The 22,474-nt window shown below is 45.8% G+C and overlaps 1 protein-coding gene across 2 annotated transcripts in view; it reads left to right on the forward strand.

Moving 5' to 3' along the window:
* Positions 1 to 22,474, forward strand: part of NYAP2 (neuronal tyrosine-phosphorylated phosphoinositide-3-kinase adaptor 2) — a 293,064-nt gene that overhangs the window by 150,977 nt on the left and 119,613 nt on the right. For both annotated transcript variants that reach the window (XM_063916016.1, XM_063916015.1), the window contains exon 3: positions 19,229 to 19,530. In XM_063916016.1, coding sequence (XP_063772086.1) covers positions 19,229 to 19,530 — 302 coding nt within the window. The remainder of the gene's footprint in view (positions 1 to 19,228; positions 19,531 to 22,474) is intronic.

The following is a 22,474-nucleotide window of genomic DNA, read 5'->3' on the forward strand; positions in this document are numbered from 1 at the left end:
AGCTGCAGACCCGATCAGCCTGTTTGGATCGCACTGTAGTAAGTCCTGCACAGTATAGAAAAATCATTCGATGGTGAGTGTGATGTGAAGGGATCTGCAGCTGTCCGCTGACTGAGGGGAATTTTCACACAGCTTACACATGCATTTCCGCACTTGCACGGGGCGAATTTTCACTCCCCCGGGGCGGCGACTATCTGATCGCAGGACAGTTTAATTTGCAGCACAGCGATCAGGTCTGAATTAGGCCCAGAGTAAAGTAGTAACTTCCTAGGCAGACATTAGATAATACAGCATCACATTTCATCAGACATTTTGGAGGCAATTCAATTGTTCATGTGCAGATCAGTCTCCTGTCTAAATTGACGGGACGCTATATAATTGATTGTTTTTCGCGCCCTACAGCGCTGGGTTTAGCCGCATAAAACAGCTATACCTGACCAAAGTGCTGGGAACCCGTCCGGCGGGATCTTGACCGCATCCCTTGTGTGCCCTTGAATGAAGCAACAGTTGAATTGTTCTGTTGGGTGCCGACACTGACAGCCGTCGGTGCAAACACTGGAATTCCCCCCTTTGGTGCCAAAACTTATATTCAAATTACATTACCATATGCAATAATTAACTTTTCCCTTTACCAATCTTCTAAATTAATTTTATGCCATCTAATAGATACAGCCTATTATACATGCAAGATTTCTTCCTGTCAAGTGTAATAAAGTGGGATCAGCAACTACAATTATTTTAAACTATCTGATTGCAGTTTCCTTTATTTGAAAAAGTGCATATAAATCTGTGTGAGTGACAGATTGTGTTGCATGTAAATACAGCAGATTAGGCTGGTTAACAGTCAAGTAGTCTCAGGGACACATTCGAAGACTGACACAATTTAATACACTTACCATCAATGTTATACATGATAGAGAACTTGGCAACAGGCATTTCAATATAATTAAGGGTATAGGAAGGTGTAATGACAAAATAGAAATCATTCACACTAAGGGGCCGGGGGCCTACCCCCCCACCCCCCACTCGATAAATCCCAATCCATATTGCCTTGTGAAAAAAATATGATTGATTGAACATTATAACGTAGCTTCCACAAAGCATGTAATTTGCACCGTCCCCCAAAACAGTAGGGCTTAAAGGTTTTACTTACTACTAAACCTACTGTTAGGGACCTGTGACATATTAATTTCCACACATTAAACAGAAATATGCTTTGTATGGTTTGTGTTGCAAGCTGTATTGCAGTGAAGAGGTTACATGTATACTACACTCTAGACAATTTGGCTCCCAGAGCAATATGCACCCCCCCCCCCCATATATTAATAAAAACTATTTTGCGCACGCCACAGACGCGCATACTCCTGGCAAGGGGTGTGGCCTCACTAAAATGTGAAGAGTCTCACTAAAATGTGCGTGGCCTCACAGGAAAAGACTACCTTACACCCTTGGTTTTGACCCTGCAACAACAGACATCGGCCGCCACAGGAATAAAAAAAACATTCCTCCATATTAAGCCCCAGACAGTGCCCTTGCACCATATTATGACCCCTGCACCACATTATGCCATACACCGCAATGCCGTGCTACAATATGCCCTACAGTAAAGCTTCTAATTACTTTTAAATTACCTGCTCGTTGCCAGGGGTTTCATATGCTGGGTGTCATGCTCAGTGCCAGGGTTTCAAGAGTTGTGCTGGGTGATAAAGATCATCCTGTGCTGGGCTTGGGGTGGTAACAACATGCTGGGTGGGCGGCAAAGGGTTATCTGCCAGCTGGGCTAGGCTCATCAGACTCCGATATACCTCCGGTATGGTCTCTGGTCTTGAGCTACAGAGGAGGAGGCAGCTGCAGGCTGCTCAGACAAGATGGCGGCTGTAAGCAAGTAGAAACCAGCCTATGTAATGGTCAGACCAGAATTTGTGGGCCCTTGGGACCTGCCAAGTGTATAGGTTGCCTTGCTTTAAATCCTAATCCCAGGCACTACACTATAGATACTATATAAGGTAACTCTCCTCCCTACTCCCCCTCTCTTCCTCTGGCTAGGCTGAGCTCACTCCAGTAACAGCCAGCAACATGCTGGTGTGTAGAAATATGTGCTGGGGGATTAGTCTGCAAGGTGATACAGGGCGCTGGGGGATGCACTGGCTGGGTGATACATGGCAGCCTGTTATTTACTATGTGATCTGTGGTGATGAACAGTAAATGAAGTGGAGACACTTACAGCCAAACAGCATACCTGCCAACATGACCCTCTCCAGGAGGGACTGAATGCTCTGCTCCTGGACTTCCCTCCTAATGTATGATTGCCATCACTTGTGGTGTAACACCTTTCTTATCCATGAAGCTGTTCAACACAGGTGCCGGCAATCATACATTAAGAGAAAAGTCCAGGAGCAGTGCATTCTGTCCCTCATGGAGAGGGTCATGTTGGGAGGTACAGTACGCAACATGTTTCTCAGCCCCAACTGCCTATTCCACAAACAGACCTGCTGGGAGCACGGAGCAGTGGAGTCTCAACTGCTCCTAGGATGGAAGAAAGCCAGTAATCATATCAGGTCCCCCTGCTGGCACCTGGAGGCAAATGCTTCTCAGTGAGAAGCAGAGGAGGATGCTTACAGTCACGTGTCTTCCTTCATCTATCCGGACCTATGCTAGTTGCTTCTGCTGCGCATCAGGGACAAATTTCGCTAATTAAGTTAGTTTGATATGATCTGTCCCTTACAAACCCATGCTGACTTTTGCTAATAATCTTATTAACCTGCAGATAATCCTCTATGCTATCCCTCAAGATACCTTCCAATATTTTACCCACTATAGAGGTTAAACTAACTGGTCTATAGTTACCAGGATTATTTTTAGTTCCCTTTTTAAAGAAAGGCACTACCTCAGCTAGGTACTTTGCCTGATCTGATTGAACTATGGAAAATCAGGGGTTTTGCTAGCTGCGGGCTAAGCTCCATAATAACCCTAGGATGAAAATCATCTAGGCCTGGTGATTTATTAATCTTTATTTTGCTTAGTCTCTCCAGGACTACTTCCTCACTTAAACAAGCATCAAGCCAAGAGTCATTACCTTCACTATTGTTATGCACTATTCTCACCGTCTTATCCTCCCTGGTGAATACTGAGGGAAAAAAATTGTTCAGTATTTCCGCTTTTATTTTATCATCGTTTATCAAAGTTCCCAATTCATCTTTTACTGGGCCTACGTTCTCCTTCTTTAACCTTTTACTGTTTATGTATTTATAAAACTTTTTAGGATTGGTTTTACTCTCTATATAGCGATTTGCTTTTCGTTTACAATTTTAGCTGCCCTTATTACTTTTTTGCATTTTTAATTGCATTCCTTATAATGCTGCAAAGACTCCTCTCCTCCATTAGATTTAAGTGTTTTGAAAGCACGCCTCTTTTTAGCTATTGCTTCTTTGACCTCCTTATTAGGCCACATTGGTTTGTGTTTAGTACTCCTGCATTAACTGCTCATAGGAATGAATTTGTGAATATTGCTATCAAGCAACCCTTTTAATGCCTCCCACATTTCCGTTGTGTCTTGACCATGAAACAAAACTTCCCAGTCAATGTTGTTTAGTGCCTGCCTCAGCATATTGAAGTTAGCTTTTCTAAAGTTAAATGTTTTAGTTGTTCCCTTATAGCTATGTTTCTTGAAACTGATGTCGAATGTGATCATATAGTGGTCACTATTTCCCAAGGTCTCCCCAACCTTAGTGTTTGATATAATGTCCACATTATTGGTAATAACTAGGCCCAGAATAGTTTTTACCTCTAGTTGGGTCCTCGACTAATTGAGTCAAGTTTTGATCCCTTAATGTATTTAAGAACCTGCTGCTCCTAGTTTTTACACATGAATCATTACTCCAATACAGTATATGGTGGGCAGAATGGTGGCACAAGAAGTAGCTCGCTAAGTAGCTCACAAGAGTTGGGGTTTGGTTCCAACTACGGCCCTATATGTGTAGCGTTTGTATGTCTCCCTATGTTTATCTGGGTTTTCTTTCAGGTGCTCCAATTTTCTCCGACAGTAAAAAGACATACTGCTAGGTAAATTATCTTTGAAGTTCTGACATACATTAACCCTTATGTGTGTGTATTTGAGTAAGGTAATTTACATAAAAAGCTCCAAGGGAATTTAGACCGTGCACTCTAATAACAGACATTCTCTATAAAGTGCTATGTAATATGCAAGTGTTATATAAAAAAAACTGTTAAATACTACAGCAAGTTATTCTGTGTCATCTGCTGAGCTCATGCAGCTAACGAGGGTTTTCCTGTAATACGTAGTACATCTCACTGTGCTATCATGCTTCTTGTTATTGGAGTGAGGGAAGGCAGAAACATAACATTATTAAAAGCTGTATGGAAGAAGAGGGTGACAGTGGTTACATCTCTGGCCCATAAATGTCAAGTGATATAATAGCATAAATGTATATTTTATATAAGTATCAAAATGACAATGTACAGTATATAATGAGAAAGCTGTCAATTACACATATGCTGCTACTGGATAAGAGTTTAAGGATTTATATATTGTATGCGATTAATAAAAATGTCCTTTATTAACTTCTTAGTGAACCTGGGACAGAAATCCCATGATTTTTATTTCAATTATTTTTCATGTGTACTCAGCAGTTTTAACATGCGCTCTACTCAAAGGTCAGAAACATATATGTACAGTAGTCAAATGTCACAGTGTAGCCTCAATATAGTAAAATGTAAATAACAGCGTCAGCACACAATACACTATCTGGATGCGGGGTTAGCTTAGGCAGCAAATTGTTATGGGTGGCTGGAAGATTGCCGCAGTGGGCATGATTCTGCGGTGGACGCAGTTACGTCTTTGCATGCAGCAGAACTGCAAAAATGTTTTAATGCAGCAGCGGCTGGGATTTGTACAGCGACACCTACTGATTGCGTCTCTAATTCGTTGCTTGGATACACAAAACACACCATCGGCAACATCGGTCGCACATCAGTTGCAGCATTAAACTACTTGGCAGCCCCATGGCAGCTCGTAATGACCATCGGAACTAAGATGCCAGGGCCAGTACAACTGTGAACAAAGACGCAGTGGTGACACAACCACTTCTGACAAGCCACCCCAGTTACCTCCCATGAATGAACACTGGGCCTGACTCAGATGTGGTGGGAGTAGCTATTGCTGTTGGCTCCTTGGAAGTAGCAGTGATAGCGCTGTATGGTAATGCAGTATGCGGCGTCTATTACAAGCAGACATCTCCTGTTGCAGTACTGATCTGATCTGCGTCCTAGAATGCAGCATTGGATCTCTCCCCATCAGGTGGCTTAAGGCACCCATGTTGTTGCACAAACCACCTCTCCTATGACAGAGGTTCCTGACCTCTTCCAACCCACTAAATGCTGCCGACATAACCGTTTTCACAAACTGAGGTCTTCTGCCCCCAAGACGGCAGCAGTTTGTCAATCACCTCTGCTGTGCATCCTATGTCGCAGAACCTGTTCACACGCATGCAGAACCGGTCCTGTGCATGCGGTGCAACGATGGGCGCAGGACCAACTGGACCTGAATTAGGCCCACTCAGGGTTGGAGTGGCCCACAGGAGTGCAGGGGAAACCCCAGTGGGCCCCACTGCCTGGGGCCCCACCTCCTCTTCTAGGGGTCAGGTTCTAAACTGTGCAGTTGACTGGAGCTGGCCCTGCAGGGAGGGGAGAGATCATGTGCTGGGAGGCCTGTTCCAGTCCCCCTCCCAGCACATAGCTATAGTCTCCCCCAGCACATAGCCATACCCCCATCCCAGCACATAGCCATAGTCCCCACCCCCTTCCATCACATTGATGTAGTCTCCATCCCCCTCCCAGCACATATCCATAGTCCCTATCCCCCTCCCAGCATATATCCATAGTCCCCATTCACCTCCCAGCACATGATCTCTCCCCTCCCTGCAGGCCCGGCTCCAGGCCTACTAGCGCCCTGAGCGAGAAAATGTCAAAGCGCCCCCTCCCAGAAAAGTGGGCGTGGCCTCGCAACTTCATATTCTCAAACTATAAAAAAATATATTTTCACATCCCCTCTACGCACACAATTAGCAGCCTTACACATAACAGCCACAGTAGTGTTCCTTACACACAATGTCTACAGTAGTGCCAGCTACACATGATATGCCCCCTAGCAGTGCCAGCTACACATGACATGCCCCCCAGCAGTGCCAGCTACACATGACATGCCCCCCAGCAGTGCCAGCTACACATGATAGTGTTCACTCTAGGATTTTTTTAGGGCAGGGTGCTGATCACGGGGAGGGCACATTTTTCATTTGGGAAGGCATTTTTAAGTTAGGTCAAAATTATGTACATACCGTAATGCTTGGAGCTCCCCATCTCACATGCTAAATCACAGACAGTACGCGCCGAAGGTGCGCAGCTAAAATTTAGGGGCGTTACTTCATGGGGAAGGGGCGTGGCCACATAATAGTGGCAATTTGCATTACACCACACAGTAGTGCAGCTAATACACATTGCACCAGGTAGAACCTCCTATACACACTGCGACAGGTAGAGCACATTATACACTTTGCGCCAGGCAGAGCACGTTATACACTTTGCGCCAGGCAGAGCACTGAGACACATTGCACCAGGTATAGCACTGAGACACGGGAACACTACATGATATGCCCCCCAGCCGTACCAGGTACACATGATATGCCCCCCAGCAGTGCCAGATATGCCGCCACAGACATGACATGCCCCCCAGCAGTACCAGATGCACATGATATGCCCCCCAGCAGTGCCAGATACATAAATGCCCCACAGTTCCAGATAGATAAATGCCCCCACAGTGCCAGATACATAAATGCCCCCACAGTTCCAGATATGCCCCCACAGTGCCAGATACATAAATGCCCACACAGTGCCAGATACATAAATGCTCACACAGTGCCAGATATGCCCCACAGTGCAAGATACATTAATGCCCCCCACAGTGCCAGATACATAAATGCCCACACAGTGTCAGATACATAAATGCCCACACAGTGCCAGATATGCCCCCACAGTGCCAGATACATGAATGCCCCCCACAGTGCCAGATATGCCCCCACTGTGCCAGATACATAAATGCCCCCACTGTGCCAGATACATAAATGCCCCCACAGTGCCAGATATGCCCCCACAGTGCCAGATACATTAATGCCCCCCACAGTGCCAGATATGCCCCCACACTGCCTGGGGCCCCACCTCCTTTTCTAGGGGTCAGGTTCTAAACTGTGCTGTTATAAATCTGGTACATTATCATGCATGCAAAACAGTATTTACTATATATATTTATCAAGGGCCACAGACCATGCATTCTTTAGGTTAGTCAAGCCTCTGTGGCAGCTGACCACACCCACTCTGGAAACTAGCCACACCTCTAAACATGGGCCCCTACTACTACATTCCCCCGGTGGGGCCTTTATGCCTCAGTCCGACAGTAGGCCCACTGTCAATCACTTTGCACCCAAATCCACTGCATTCACCATCGGTAATCAATTGCTGCATGCGCAGTACAAAACAAATCACTCAACTGTACAAACATTGGCACAGGCCCAGATTGGGAATATAGATTTTATCCTGGGAAAATGGCTAAAGGACTTTTTCACCCACCAAATATATTTTTCCACCCTCCATAGGACTTAGGGGGTCTATTCATGAAGCAGTGAAAAGTGTGGAGAAGTGAGCCAGTGAAGAAGTTGCCCATGGCAACCAATCAGCTGTGTATGCTAATTATTAATGTTACTTCAGTGCTGCTTGGTTGCCATGAGCATCTTCTCCACTGGCTCTCTTCTCCACACTTTTCACTGCTTCAAGAATAGACCCTTTAGAGTAGAGATGAGCGGGTTCGGTTTCTTTGAATCCGAACCCGCACGAACTTCACTTTTTTTTCCACGGGTCCGAGCGACTCGGATCTTCCCGCCTTGCTCGGTTAACCCGAGCGCGCCCGAACGTCATCATGACGCTGTCGGATTCTCGCGAGGCTCGGATTCTATCGCGAGACTCGGATTCTATATAAGGAGCCGCGCGTCGCCGCCATTTTCACTCGTGCATTGAGATTGATAGGGAGAGGACGTGTCTGGCGTCCTCTCCATTAGAATAGAGATAGATAGATTAGATAGAGAGAGATTGTGCAGAGTCGCAGACAGAGTTAGTTTACCACAGTCAGTGACCAGTGCAGTTGCTAGTTAACTTTTATTTAATATAATATATCCGTTCACTTCTCTCTGCTATATCCGTTCTCTGCCTGAAAAAAAAAACGATACACAGCACAGTCAGTCACACAGTGTGACTCAGTCTGTGTGCACTCAGCTCAGCCCAGTGTGCTGCACAGTCATCAATGTATAAATTAAAAGCTTATAATTAATTGTGGGGGAGACTGGGGAGCACTGCAGGTTGTTAGCAGGAGCCAGGAGTACAATTATATTAATTAACAGTGCACACTTTTGCTGCAGGAGTGGTGACCAGTGCCTGACCACCAGTATAGTATTGTTGTATACTACTAATATCTCTTTAAATATCAACCAGTCTATATTAGCAGCAGACACAGTACAGTGCGGTAGTTCACGGCTGTGGCTACCTCTGTGTCGGCACACGGCAGGCAGTCCGTCCGACCAGAATTGTATTATTTATTATTATATACCTACCACCTAACCGTGGTTTTTTTTTCATTCTTTATACCGTCATAGTGTCATCCTAATTGTTACGAGTATACTACTATCTCTTTATCAACCAGTGTACAGTGCGGTAGTTCACGGCTGTGGCTACCTCTGTGTCGGCACACGGCAGGCAGTCCGTCCGACCAGAATTGTATTATTTATTATTATATACCTACCACCTAACCGTGGTTTTTTTTTCATTCTTTATACCGTCATAGTGTCATCCTAATTGTTACGAGTATACTACTATCTCTTTATCAACCAGTGTACAGTGCGGTAGTTCACGGCTGTGGCTACCTCTGTGTCGGCACACGGCAGGCAGTCCGTCCGACCAGAATTGTATTATTTATTATTATATACCTACCACCTAACCGTGGTTTTTTTTTCATTCTTTATACCGTCATAGTGTCATCCTAATTGTTACGAGTATACTACTATCTCTTTATCAACCAGTGTACAGTGCGGTAGTTCACGGCTGTGGCTACCTCTGTGTCGGCACACGGCAGGCAGTCCGTCCGACCAGAATTGTATTATTTATTATTATATACCTACCACCTAACCGTGGTTTTTTTTTCATTCTTTATACCGTCATAGTGTCATCCTAATTGTTACGAGTATACTACTATCTCTTTATCAACCAGTGTACAGTGCGGTAGTTCACGGCTGTGGCTACCTCTGTGTCGGCACACGGCAGGCAGTCCGTCCGACCAGAATTGTATTATTTATTATTATATACCTACCACCTAACCGTGGTTTTTTTTTCATTCTTTATACCGTCATAGTGTCATCCTAATTGTTACGAGTATACTACTATCTCTTTATCAACCAGTGTACAGTGCGGTAGTTCACGGCTGTGGCTACCTCTGTGTCGGCAGTCGGCAGGCAGTCCGTCCATCCATAATTGTATTATTATTATAATATATACCACCTAACCGTGGTTTTTTTTTCATTCTTTATACCGTCATAGTGTCATACTAGTTGTTACGAGTATACTACTATCTCTTTATCAACCAGTGTACAGTGCGGTAGTTCACGGCTGTGGCTACCTCTGTGTCGGCAGTCGGCAGGCAGTCCGTCCATCCATAATTGTATTATTATTATAATATATACCACCTAACTGTGGTTTTTTTTGCATTCTTTATACCGTCGTCATAGTGTCATACTAGTTGTTACGAGTATACTACTATCTCTTTATCAACCAGTGTACAGTGCGGTAGTTCACGGCTGTGGCTACCTCTGTGTCGGCAGTCGGCAGGCAGTCCGTCCATCCATAATTGTATTATTATTATAATATATACCACCTAACCGTGGTTTTTTTTTCATTCTTTATACCGTCGTCATAGTGTCATACTAGTTGTTACGAGTATACTACTATCTCTTTATCAACCAGTGTACAGTGCGGTAGTTCACGGCTGTGGCTACCTCTGTGTCGGCAGTCGGCAGGCAGTCCGTCCATCCATAATTGTATTATTATTATAATATATACCACCTAACCGTGGTTTTTTTTTCATTCTTTATACCGTCGTCATAGTGTCATACTAGTTGTTACGAGTATACTACTATCTCTTTATCAACCAGTGTACAGTGCGGTAGTTCACGGCTGTGGCTACCTCTGTGTCGGCAGTCGGCAGGCAGTCCGTCCATCCATAATTGTATTATTATTATAATATATACCACCTAACCGTGGTTTTTTTATACCACCTAACCGTGGCAGTCCGTCCATAATTGTATACTAGTATCCAATCCATCCATCTCCATTGTTTACCTGAGGTGCCTTTTAGTTCTGCCTATAAAATATGGAGAACAAAAAAGTTGAGGTTCCAAAATTAGGGAAAGATCAAGATCCACTTCCACCTCGTGCTGAAGCTGCTGCCACTAGTCATGGCCGAGACGATGAAATGCCAGCAACGTCGTCTGCCAAGGCCGATGCCCAATGTCATAGTACAGAGCATGTCAAATCCAAAACACCAAATATCAGAAAAAAAAGGACTCCAAAACCTAAAATAAAATTGTCGGAGGAGAAGCGTAAACTTGCCAATATGCCATTTACCACACGGAGTGGCAAGGAACGGCTGAGGCCCTGGCCTATGTTCATGGCTAGTGGTTCAGCTTCACATGAGGATGGAAGCACTCAGCCTCTCGCTAGAAAACTGAAAAGACTCAAGCTGGCAAAAGCACCGCAAAGAACTGTGCGTTCTTTGAAATCCCAAATCCACAAGGAGAGTCCAATTGTGTCGTTTGCGATGCCTGACCTTCCCAACACTGGACGTGAAGAGCATGCGCCTTCCACTATTTGCATGCCCCCTGCAAGTGCTGGAAGGAGCACCCGCAGTCCAGTTCCTGATAGTCAGATTGAAGATGTCAGTGTTGAAGTACACCAGGATGAGGAGGATATGGGTGTTGCTGGCGCTGGGGAGGAAATTGACCAGGAGGATTCTGATGGTGAGGTGGTTTGTTTAAGTCAGGCACCCGGGGAGACACCTGTTGTCCGTGGGAGGAATATGGCCGTTGACATGCCAGGTGAAAATACCAAAAAAATCAGCTCTTCGGTGTGGAGGTATTTCACCAGAAATGCGGACAACAGGTGTCAAGCCGTGTGTTCCCTTTGTCAAGCTGTAATAAGTAGGGGTAAGGACGTTAACCACCTCGGAACATCCTCCCTTATACGTCACCTGCAGCGCATTCATAATAAGTCAGTGACAAGTTCAAAAACTTTGGGTGACAGCGGAAGCAGTCCACTGACCAGTAAATCCCTTCCTCTTGTAACCAAGCTCACGCAAACCACCCCACCAACTCCCTCAGTGTCAATTTCCTCCTTCCCCAGGAATGCCAATAGTCCTGCAGGCCATGTCACTGGCAAGTCTGACGAGTCCTCTCCTGCCTGGGATTCCTCCGATGCATCCTTGCGTGTAACGCCTACTGCTGCTGGCGCTGCTGTTGTTGCCGCTGGGAGTCGATGGTCATCCCAGAGGGGAAGTCGTAAGCCCACTTGTACTACTTCCAGTAAGCAATTGACTGTTCAACAGTCCTTTGCGAGGAAGATGAAATATCACAGCAGTCATCCTACTGCAAAGCGGATAACTGAGTCCTTGACAACTATGTTGGTGTTAGACGTGCGTCCGGTATCCGCCGTTAGTTCACAGGGAACTAGACAATTTATTGAGGCAGTGTGCCCCCGTTACCAAATACCATCTAGGTTCCACTTCTCTAGGCAGGCGATACCGAGAATGTACACGGACGTCAGAAAAAGACTCACCAGTGTCCTAAAAAATGCAGTTGTACCCAATGTCCACTTAACCACGGACATGTGGACAAGTGGAGCAGGGCAGGGTCAGGACTATATGACTGTGACAGCCCACTGGGTAGATGTATGGACTCCCGCCGCAAGAACAGCAGCGGCGGCACCAGTAGCAGCATCTCGCAAACGCCAACTCTTTCCTAGGCAGGCTACGCTTTGTATCACCGCTTTCCAGAATACGCACACAGCTGAAAACCTCTTACGGCAACTGAGGAAGATCATCGCGGAATGGCTTACCCCAATTGGACTCTCCTGTGGATTTGTGGCATCGGACAACGCCAGCAATATTGTGTGTGCATTAAATATGGGCAAATTCCAGCACGTCCCATGTTTTGCACATACCTTGAATTTGGTGGTGCAGAATTTTTTAAAAAACGACAGGGGCGTGCAAGAGATGCTGTCGGTGGCCAGAAAAATTGCGGGACACTTTCGGCGTACAGGCACCACGTACAGAAGACTGGAGCACCACCAAAAACTACTGAACCTGCCCTGCCATCATCTGAAGCAAGAAGTGGTAACGAGGTGGAATTCAACCCTCTATATGCTTCAGAGGTTGGAGGAGCAGCAAAAGGCCATTCAAGCCTATACAATTGAGCACGATATAGGAGATGGAATGCACCTGTCTCAAGTGCAGTGGAGAATGATTTCAACGTTGTGCAAGGTTCTGATGCCCTTTGAACTTGCCACACGTGAAGTCAGTTCAGACACTGCCAGCCTGAGTCAGGTCATTCCCCTCATCAGGCTTTTGCAGAAGAAGCTGGAGGCATTGAAGAAGGAGCTAACACGGAGCGATTCCGCTAGGCATGTGGGACTTGTGGATGCAGCCCTTAATTCGCTTAACAAGGATTCACGGGTGGTCAATCTGTTGAAATCAGAGCACTACATTTTGGCCACCGTGCTCGATCCTAGATTTAAAGCCTACCTTGGATCTCTCTTTCCGGCAGACACAGGTCTGCTGGGGTTGAAAGACCTGCTGGTGACAAAATTGTCAAGTCAAGCGGAACGCGACCTGTCAACATCTCCTCCTTCACATTCTCCCGCAACTGGGGGTGCGAGGAAAAGGCTCAGAATTCCGAGCCCACCCGCTGGCGGTGATGCAGGGCAGTCTGGAGCGACTGCTGATGCTGACATCTGGTCCGGACTGAAGGACCTGACAACGATTACGGACATGTCGTCTACTGTCACTGCATATGATTCTCTCAACATTGATAGAATGGTGGAGGATTATATGAGTGACCGCATCCAAGTAGGCACGTCACACAGTCCGTACTTATACTGGCAGGAAAAAGAGGCAATTTGGAGGCCCTTGCACAAACTGGCTTTATTCTACCTAAGTTGCCCTCCCACAAGTGTGTACTCCGAAAGAGTGTTTAGTGCCGCCGCTCACCTTGTCAGCAATCGGCGTACGAGGTTACATCCAGAAAATGTGGAGAAGATGATGTTCATTAAAATGAATTATAATCAATTCCTCCGCGGAGACATTGACCAGCAGCAATTGCCTCCACAAAGTACACAGGGAGCTGAGATGGTGGATTCCAGTGGGGACGAATTGATAATCTGTGAGGAGGGGGATGTACACGGTGATATATCGGAGGGTGAAGATGAGGTGGACATCTTGCCTCTGTAGAGCCAGTTTGTGCAAGGAGAGATTAATTGCTTCTTTTTTGGGGGGGGTCCAAACCAACCCGTCATATCAGTCACAGTCGTGTGGCAGACCCTGTCACTGAAATGATGGGTTGGTTAAAGTGTGCATGTCCTGTTTTGTTTATACAACATAAGGGTGGGTGGGAGGGCCCAAGGATAATTCCATCTTGCACCTCTTTTTTCTTTTCTTTTTCTTTGCATCATGTGCTGATTGGGGAGGGTTTTTTGGAAGGGACATCCTGCGTGACACTGCAGTGCCACTCCTAGATGGGCCCGGTGTTTGTGTCGGCCACTAGGGTCGCTAATCTTACTCACACAGCTACCTCATTGCGCCTCTTTTTTTCTTTGCGTCATGTGCTGTTTGGGGAGGGTTTTTTGGAAGGGACATCCTGCGTGACACTGCAGTGCCACTCCTAGATGTGCCCGGTGTTTGTGTCGGCCACTAGGGTCGCTAATCTTACTCACACAGTCAGCTACCTCATTGCGCCTCTTTTTTTCTTTGCGTCATGTGCTGTTTGGGGAGGGTTTTTTGGAAGGGCCATCCTGCGTGACACTGCAGTGCCACTCCTAGATGGGCCCGGTGTTTGTGTCGGCCACTAGGGTCGCTTATCTTACTCACACAGCGACCTCGGTGCAAATTTTAGGACTAAAAATAATATTGTGAGGTGTGATGTGTTCAGAATAGGCTGAAAATGAGTGTAAATTATGTTTTTTGAGGTTAATAATACTTTGGGATCAAAATTACCCCCAAATTCTATGATTTAAGCTGTTTTTTAGGGTTTTTTTAAAAAAACACCCGAATCCAAAACACACCCGAATCCGACAAAAAAAATTCGGTGAGGTTTTGCCAAAACGCGGTCGAACCCAAAACACGGCCGCGGAACCGAACCCAAAACCAAAACACAAAACCCGAAAAATTTCCGGCGCTCATCTCTACTTTAGAGCACAGGTTCTCAAACTCGGTCCTCAGGACCCCACACAATGCATGTTTTGCAGGTCTCCTCACAGAATCACAAGTGAAATAATTAGCTCCACTTATGGACCTTTTAAAATGTGTCAGTGAGTAATTAATACACCTGTGCACTTGCTGGGTTACCTGCAAAACATGCACTGTGTGGGGTCCCGAGGACCGAGTTTGAGAACCACTGCTTTAGAGCATAGATTCTCAAACTCGGTCCTCAGGACCCCACACAGTGCATGTTTTGCAGGTAACCCAGCAGGTGCACAGGTGAATTCATTATTCAATGACACATTTTAAAAGGTCCACAGCTGGAGCTAATTATTTTACTTGCGAATCTGTGAGGAGATCTGCAAAACATGAACTGTGTGGGGTCCTGAGGACCGAGTTTGAGAACCTCTGCTTTAGAGAACTGACCATGGAGGTTCTGAATAAACAATAGAACTGGACTACATTGAGCAAACAGATGGGAACCAACCTGGGGGGCAGTGTGGGGGAAAGAAGGAATTACAATAGTAAGGTAGGCAGGGCCGTTTCTAGCCAATTTGGCTCCCAGTGCGAGATTTAAAAATGTGCCCCCGCCCCCCATTCACATAAGAAAAAATGCGCCCCCCCATAGATATAAAGAGGAAAAGTATGCACGCACTCACGGCAAGGGGGCGTGACCTCGTTAAAATGGGTGTGGCTTTGTTAAGATGGGTGTGGCCTCATCTGATCTCATCATCACGGCCACCACACGATGAAAAAAAAAAGTCCTCATTTTACACATTACAGCAGGCACGCGACCCCATTTTACACAGCACGGCAGGCAAGTGTCTCCATTTTACACAGCACGGTAGGCAAGTGTCCCCATTTTACACATTGTGGCAGGCACGTGCCCCCATTTTACACATTGCGGCAGGAAAGTGTCCCCATTTTACACATTGCGGCAGGCACGTGCCTCCATTTTACACAGTACGGCAGGCAAGTGTTCACATTTTACACATTGCGGCAGGAAACTGTCCCCATTTTACACATTGCGGCAGGAAAGTGTCCCCATTTTACACATTGCGGCAGGAAAGTGTCCACATTTTACACATTGCGGCAGGCACGTGCCCCCATTTGCCACAGGGGTCACTGCTGCGCTCAGACATGGAGTGGACTCACTCTGTAGAGCTGATTGAGTTACATTGTCCTGAGGACTCATGAGTCATTCTCCTTGCAAGTAGTTCAGTAGTTCAGTGATTCATTACAGTTCACTGATCAGTTCACTGACTCAATGACTCATACAGCCATACGAGTCAGCGCAGTACTTCTAAGCTACCATGTGTGGCACTGCTGTGCTCAGGCATATGCTATGGAGCTGATACTGAACTGCATATAGCCATCATTAATTCACCTAGCATATTAGGTGGTCACAAGGTACACTGTCACTCCCAATCAGCCAAAGACACAGTTCTGAGTGCTGCATTCTATCCTGTAGGGTCTGATTACTCTACACAAGACATAGGGGGATATGTATGTTTGTCTGATGACCCTTCAGTCTTGAAATAATTAAAAATATGATGGTACATATATACTTAGGTAGTTCTATAGAAGTGGAGATGTTGCCCATAGCAACCAATCAGTGTGTGTGTGTGTGGGAGAGAGAGTGAATACTGAATACTCATGAGTCATTTTACCTCAGCTGCCACAGGGGTCACTACTGTGCTCATGGAGTCAGTGGACTCTGTGGAGTTGATTGAACTGCATTGTCCTGACGACTCATGAGTCACTCTCCTTGCAAGTAGTTCAGTGATTCATTACAGATCACTGATCAGCTCACTGACTCAATGATTCATACAGCCATACGAGTCAGTACAGTACCTCTAAGATACCATGTGTGGCACTGCTGTGCACAGGCATATGCATTGTATGGAGCTGATACTGAACTGCATATAGCCATGATTCATTCCCCCAGTATATTAGGTGACAAGCTACACTCCCAATCAGCTAAAGACACAGTGCTGAGTGCTGCATGCTATCCTGTATGGTCTGATTACTCCACACAAGATACAGGAGGATATGTACTATGAACCTTCAAGTGACATAAAGTAGAGCAGTTGCCCCTAGCAACCAATCAGCTTCTGTCACTTTATATACTGTTGAAGATAAATGACAGAAGCTGACTGGTTACTTTACAACATCTCCACTTTATCTCTCTCTAAGGTCTGTTACATTGGGGCAAAGGGACTTTTTTTCTTTTAATTATTGTATTTTAAAAGCAGAAAAAAGTGACTTATGACATGACTCTGAATTTGGGTCTTTCACTTGCATATTATGAAGTAAAAAGGAGTACCAACAATGGGATTAATATTGCAGAGATACATATGTCACTATAAGGTTGCTAAATAACTTATTGCTTTTCTTAAAAATAAAAAAAATCTGATATATTAAACATATCAGATCATTTGAAAAAGATTATAACTCCTACAATGAGCTAGTATTAGAAATACCTACTCTATGGCCCTCATTCCGAGTCGTTCGCTCGGTATTTTTCATCGCATCGCAGTGAAATTCCGCTTAGTGCGCATGCGCAATATTCGCACTGCGACTGCGCCAAGTATCTTTGCTATGAAGATAGTATTTTTACTCACGGCTTTTTCATCGCTCCGGCGATCGTAATGTGATTGACAGGAAATGGGTGTTACTGGGCGGAAACAGGCCGTTTTATGGGCGTGTGGCTGAAAACGCTACCGTTTCCGGAAAAAACGCAGGAGTGGCCGGAGAAACGGGGGAGTGGTTGGGCGAACGCTGGGTGTGTTTGTGACGTCAAACAAGGAACGACAAGCACTGAACTGATCGCACAGGCAGAGTAAGTCTGGAGCTACTCTAAAACTGCTAAGTAGTTTGTGATCGCAATATTGCGAATACATCGGTCGCAATTTTAAGATGCTAAGATACACTCCCAGTAGGCGGCGGCTTAGCGTGTGTAACTCTGCTAAATTCGCCTTGCGACCGATCAACTCGGAATGAGGGCCTATGTGTAATAGTCTAGACTAGTTCTAAATCTAATCACTCCTTTCAGTCTCAGAGTCAGCGAGTGAAATGAATAATGAGGAACTAAATGAACTACATGAACTAATCTCCTGAACTAATCTTTTGAGTGAATTAGATCATAATGAACTAATCACCAAAGTGAACTAGATATCCCATCACTACTGCGCAGCGCTGGCCGTCTTGGCTCCCCCTTCTCCCTCCTCCCGAGTGCCCAGCTCGGGGGGGCGGGGTTTCATGGAATGACGCGATTGCGTCGTGACGTAACGACGCAAACGCGTCATTCCGCAAAATCCCGCCCCCCGAGCTGGGCACTCGGGAGGAGAGGGGAGGGGGGTTTGAAAGTGCTCAGGAAGTGCCGCGGCGGGCGCCCTGTGCGGTTGCACGGCTCGCCCACCGCAAGAAACGGCACTGAAGGTAGGTATAATACCCCATTTTAACAAAGCTGTCAATCCGCATCCAAGTGTTCCACTCCAGGAAATTAGGTTATTACAGATCAGGGAAAATAAGGTATCAAATGCTACTATGATTGAGGGAAATCTGTATATTAGTATTCATTTGGAAAAATAAAACCTGTTCAATGAATCCAAATATATATTTTTTGCAAAGCAGCATGTTGTGTGCAGTATTCTGACCTGCAGTCATAATGTCCACTTCTAGCTCATAATATTTTCATCCACATCAAAGAAAGTGACTATTTCTTCATCTCTACTGCAGGCTGCTGACAGCAGGAAAGAGTAATCTAGACACCCAGCTATGTATCAGGAAGGATTATTAAATGTTTGATAGCAATACATTCATTTTTGATGTTAGATAAGTTTAAAATTGTATCTCTGTGTAAACATTTTGCTAAAACCTTTCATTTCTGGGTGTCTACTATATGAGCCAGCAGTAGGTAAAATCCATAATGGCAAAAATATCTACCGACTGTGAGGACGTTTATGGAGACTGGTGATCCAGGAAAATATATTTAAAAATATTTTTAACTTTGTTAGTTTTCTAACACAATATAGAAACCAAATAACCATCTGATTGGTTAACTGGTGATTATAGCCCCCTGTCTTTACATCAATTTATGTAAATGCTAGCAGTGCGGTATATATGTAAGAATGTGGCTTATATTTGTATACACAATAATTATAGTTCATTGTAGATCTAATTAAAGTGTTATCTTTTAGAATAATCATATACATCATTATAGAGGGAGATTTATCAAAGCTTCGAAAGCGATAGAGAGATAAAGTAACAACCAATCAGCTCCTGTCAGTATTCAGACATACACACAGCCTATAACATGGCAGTTAGAAGTTTATTGGTTAGGGGTCTATTTACTAAGCTTTGGATGGAGAAAAAGTCGCTGGAGATAAAATACCAGCCAATCAGCTCCTAGCTGTCATTTTTAAAACACAGCCTGTAACATGACAGGAGCCGATTGGCTGGTACTTTATCTCCAGTGGCTTTATCTCCATCCGAGGCTTAGTAAATAGACCCCTTAGTTCTTTATTTCTCTATACTTTATCTCTCTCCAAGCTTTGTTAAATCTCCATAGATCGAAAGTGAGTTTGAAAGTGTTTTTCTATAACTTGGAAGCAACTAATAAAGTCTAATGTTTTGTATTTCTTTCTGCAGCATTGGCGGAGAGGTTGTACGAGGAAGTGAAGGGAGTTACGTCAGTAAACATTTCCGCATGGGATTTATGACCATGCCTGCACCACAAGACCGGCTGCCGCATCCATGTTCTAGTGGATTTTCTGTGCGTTCACAGTCACTCCATTCTGTTGGTGGTGCTGATGATGACAGCAATGGTTGTTCTCGGAAACAACCGCCTCCAAAGCCAAAACGAGACCCAAACACGAAGCTAAGCTTTTCTTCCGAGACTGTTAATTCTGCAACACTAGGCAAGAGTCCAAAGTTCACAGACAGGACAGATGGTAAGTTGTGTCCTGTGATAGGTTTGACTACCAGGGTAAATTGTAATTAAGGAAACATCATCCTAATAGTTATTCCACTTTTGAATGTTCTTTATACAGTAATCAGTAGGCATAAAGAGGAAAGGTTTAAAAGAAAATGTAAAAATTATATTAAATATTATGAAAACTGATAAATCAGGAAAAGCTGCTATAACACCCGGCAACTGGGGGCTGATTCAGTTAGCTGCAAGGTTCCATAGTAAGTAACCTCATGGATATGTTCTATTTTCAATTTCTATGTAATAATATTTGCTCAGTTTTGTTTGCACCTGATAGGGGTGTGAGCACAAATTAGTAATGTTTTTTTCATTACCATAATTGTGGTATTTGCTCACAGAGACATAGCCGCAAGGTTACAAGGCTAATTAAGTAGTTCCATAAAGGGGCTATAAAATGATCAACGATATGTGCAAATGTACGCATCGGCAGGAACTGCGCAGAGGAAAATGCAGGTGTCATATTTCTCATAGAGTTCAAAAATAAAAGCAAACATTTGATTTCAAGTCTGGATTTCATTTTTTGTTCCCCTAGATGACTGTACACTACATATTCTCTGTAGCTGCAAGATCTACATTCTCAAATACCATAAAATCCTATTTGTCCTATATATAATAAATCAGTGTATTCTACCGATAATTAAAAGAACATCAAACCACACACGCAGAGATGTATCTAGGGCCCTGGCTCCCCTGGCAAAGTAAGGTACTGGCGCCCCCCCCTCTCCCCTCCCCCATATTTGAAATAGAGAAGTCGCATGTACAAAAAAGGGGCATGATCTTGTGGAAAAGGGACATGACCACACAATAGTGCTCCCGATTCAAATTACTTTACACAGTAGTAACCCCTTATGCACATTGTCACACACTAGTGCCCCTTACACATAATACCCAAACAGTAATCCATGTCACACTGTGGAGAAATCAGCAGTGCCTGATGCCACACTCGGCCAGGGGGTATAATCAAATATTAATGGCAGTGAAAAGGCATCTATGCACACTACCTAGTAGTGGTGATAAAGTGATATATTAACAATAGCATTCTAGTTGTTTATTTTGCGTTTCTTCACTGTGGTGCATCGCGGTGCCGGACACCGGCGCCAGCTCCTGGCTGCTGTGGAAACCACCAGCCCAGGCACTGCCACTTCTAAGTGATTCCACCCCCTGGCCAAGGGTGGCACCAACAGGCAGCATCCCCTCCCTAGCCAGTGCACCTGGTGAGTGCCATTCTGGCCAATGGGTAGATAACCTCCTGTCTCCAGTACATAGCCATAGTCCCCACCTCCTCCCAGCACATGGCTGTAGTCTCCATCCCCCTCCTAGCACATAGCCATAGTCTCCATCCCTCTCCCAGGACATAGCCATAGTCTCCCTCCAGCACATAGCCATAGCCCCCATCCCAGCACACAGCCATAGTCCCTAACCCCTCTCCCATCACACAGAAGTAGTCCCCATCCCCCTCCCAGCACATAGGCATAGTTCCCATCCCCCTCCCAGCACATAGCCGTAGTCCCCACCTCTTCCCAGCACATAGCCTTAGTCCCCACCTCCTCCCAGCACATAGCCGTAGTCCCCACTCCCAGCACATAGCCGTAGTCTCCAACCCCCACCCAGGACATAGCCATAGTCTCCCTCCATCACATAGCTGTAGCCCCCATCCCGGCACACAGCCATAGTCCCTAACTCCCTCCCATCACATAGAAGTAGTCCCCATCCCCCTCCCAGCACATAGCCATAGTCCCCACCCGCTCCCAGCACATAGCTGTAGTCCCCACTCCCAGCACATAGCCGTAGTCTCCATCCCCCTCCCAGGACATAGCCATAGTCACCCCCCAGCACATAGCCATAGCCCTCATTCCAGCACATAGCTATAATCCCCATCCCCCTCCCATCACATAGAAGTAGTCTGCATCCCCCTCCAATCACATAAAAGTAGGCCCCATCCCCCTCCCAGCACACAGCTGTAGTCTCCATCCCCCTTCCAGCACATAGCCGTAGACTCCCGCCAGCACATAGCCATACCCCCATCCTAGCACATAGCCATAGTCCCCACTCCCCTTCCATCACATTGATGTAGTCTCCATCCCCCTCCCAGCACATATCCATAGTCCCTATCCCCCTCCCAGCACATAGCCATAGTCCCCACCCGCTCCCAGCACATAGCTGTAGTCCCCACTCCCAGCACATAGCCGTAGTCTCCATCCCCCTCCCAGGACATAGCCATAGTCACCCCCCAGCACATAGCCATAGCCCTCATTCCAGCACATAGCTATAATCCCCATCCCCCTCCCATCACATAGAAGTAGTTAGCATCCCCCTCCAATCACATAAAAGTAGGCCCCATCCCCCTCCCAGCACACAGCTGTAGTCTCCATCCCCCTTCCAGCACATAGCCGTAGACTCCCGCCAGCACATAGCCATACCCCCATCCTAGCACATAGCCATAGTCCCCACTCCCCTTCCATCACATTGATGTAGTCTCCATCCCCCTCCCAGCACATATCCATAGTCCCTATCCCCCTCCCAGCACATAGCCATAGTCCTTACTCCCCTTCCATCACATTGATGTAGTCTCCATCCCCCTCCCAGCACATATCCATAGTCCCCATCCCAGCACATATCCATAGTCCCCATCCCCCTTCCATCACATTGATGTAATCTCCATCCCCCTCCCAGCACAAAACCATAGTCCCCATCCCCCGTCCATCACATATCCATGGTCCTTATCCCCCTACCAGCACATATCCATAGTCCCCATCCCACTTCCATCACATTGATATAGTCTCCATCCCAATCCCAGCACATATCCATAGTCCCCATTCCAGCATAAATCCATGGTCCCCATCCCCCTCCCAGCACATAGCCGTAGTCTCCATCTCCCTCCCAGCACATAGCCGTAGTCTCCCCCA

This window comes from Pseudophryne corroboree, chromosome 4, assembly GCF_028390025.1.
Source record: "Pseudophryne corroboree isolate aPseCor3 chromosome 4, aPseCor3.hap2, whole genome shotgun sequence".
NCBI lineage: Eukaryota > Metazoa > Chordata > Amphibia > Anura > Myobatrachidae > Pseudophryne > Pseudophryne corroboree.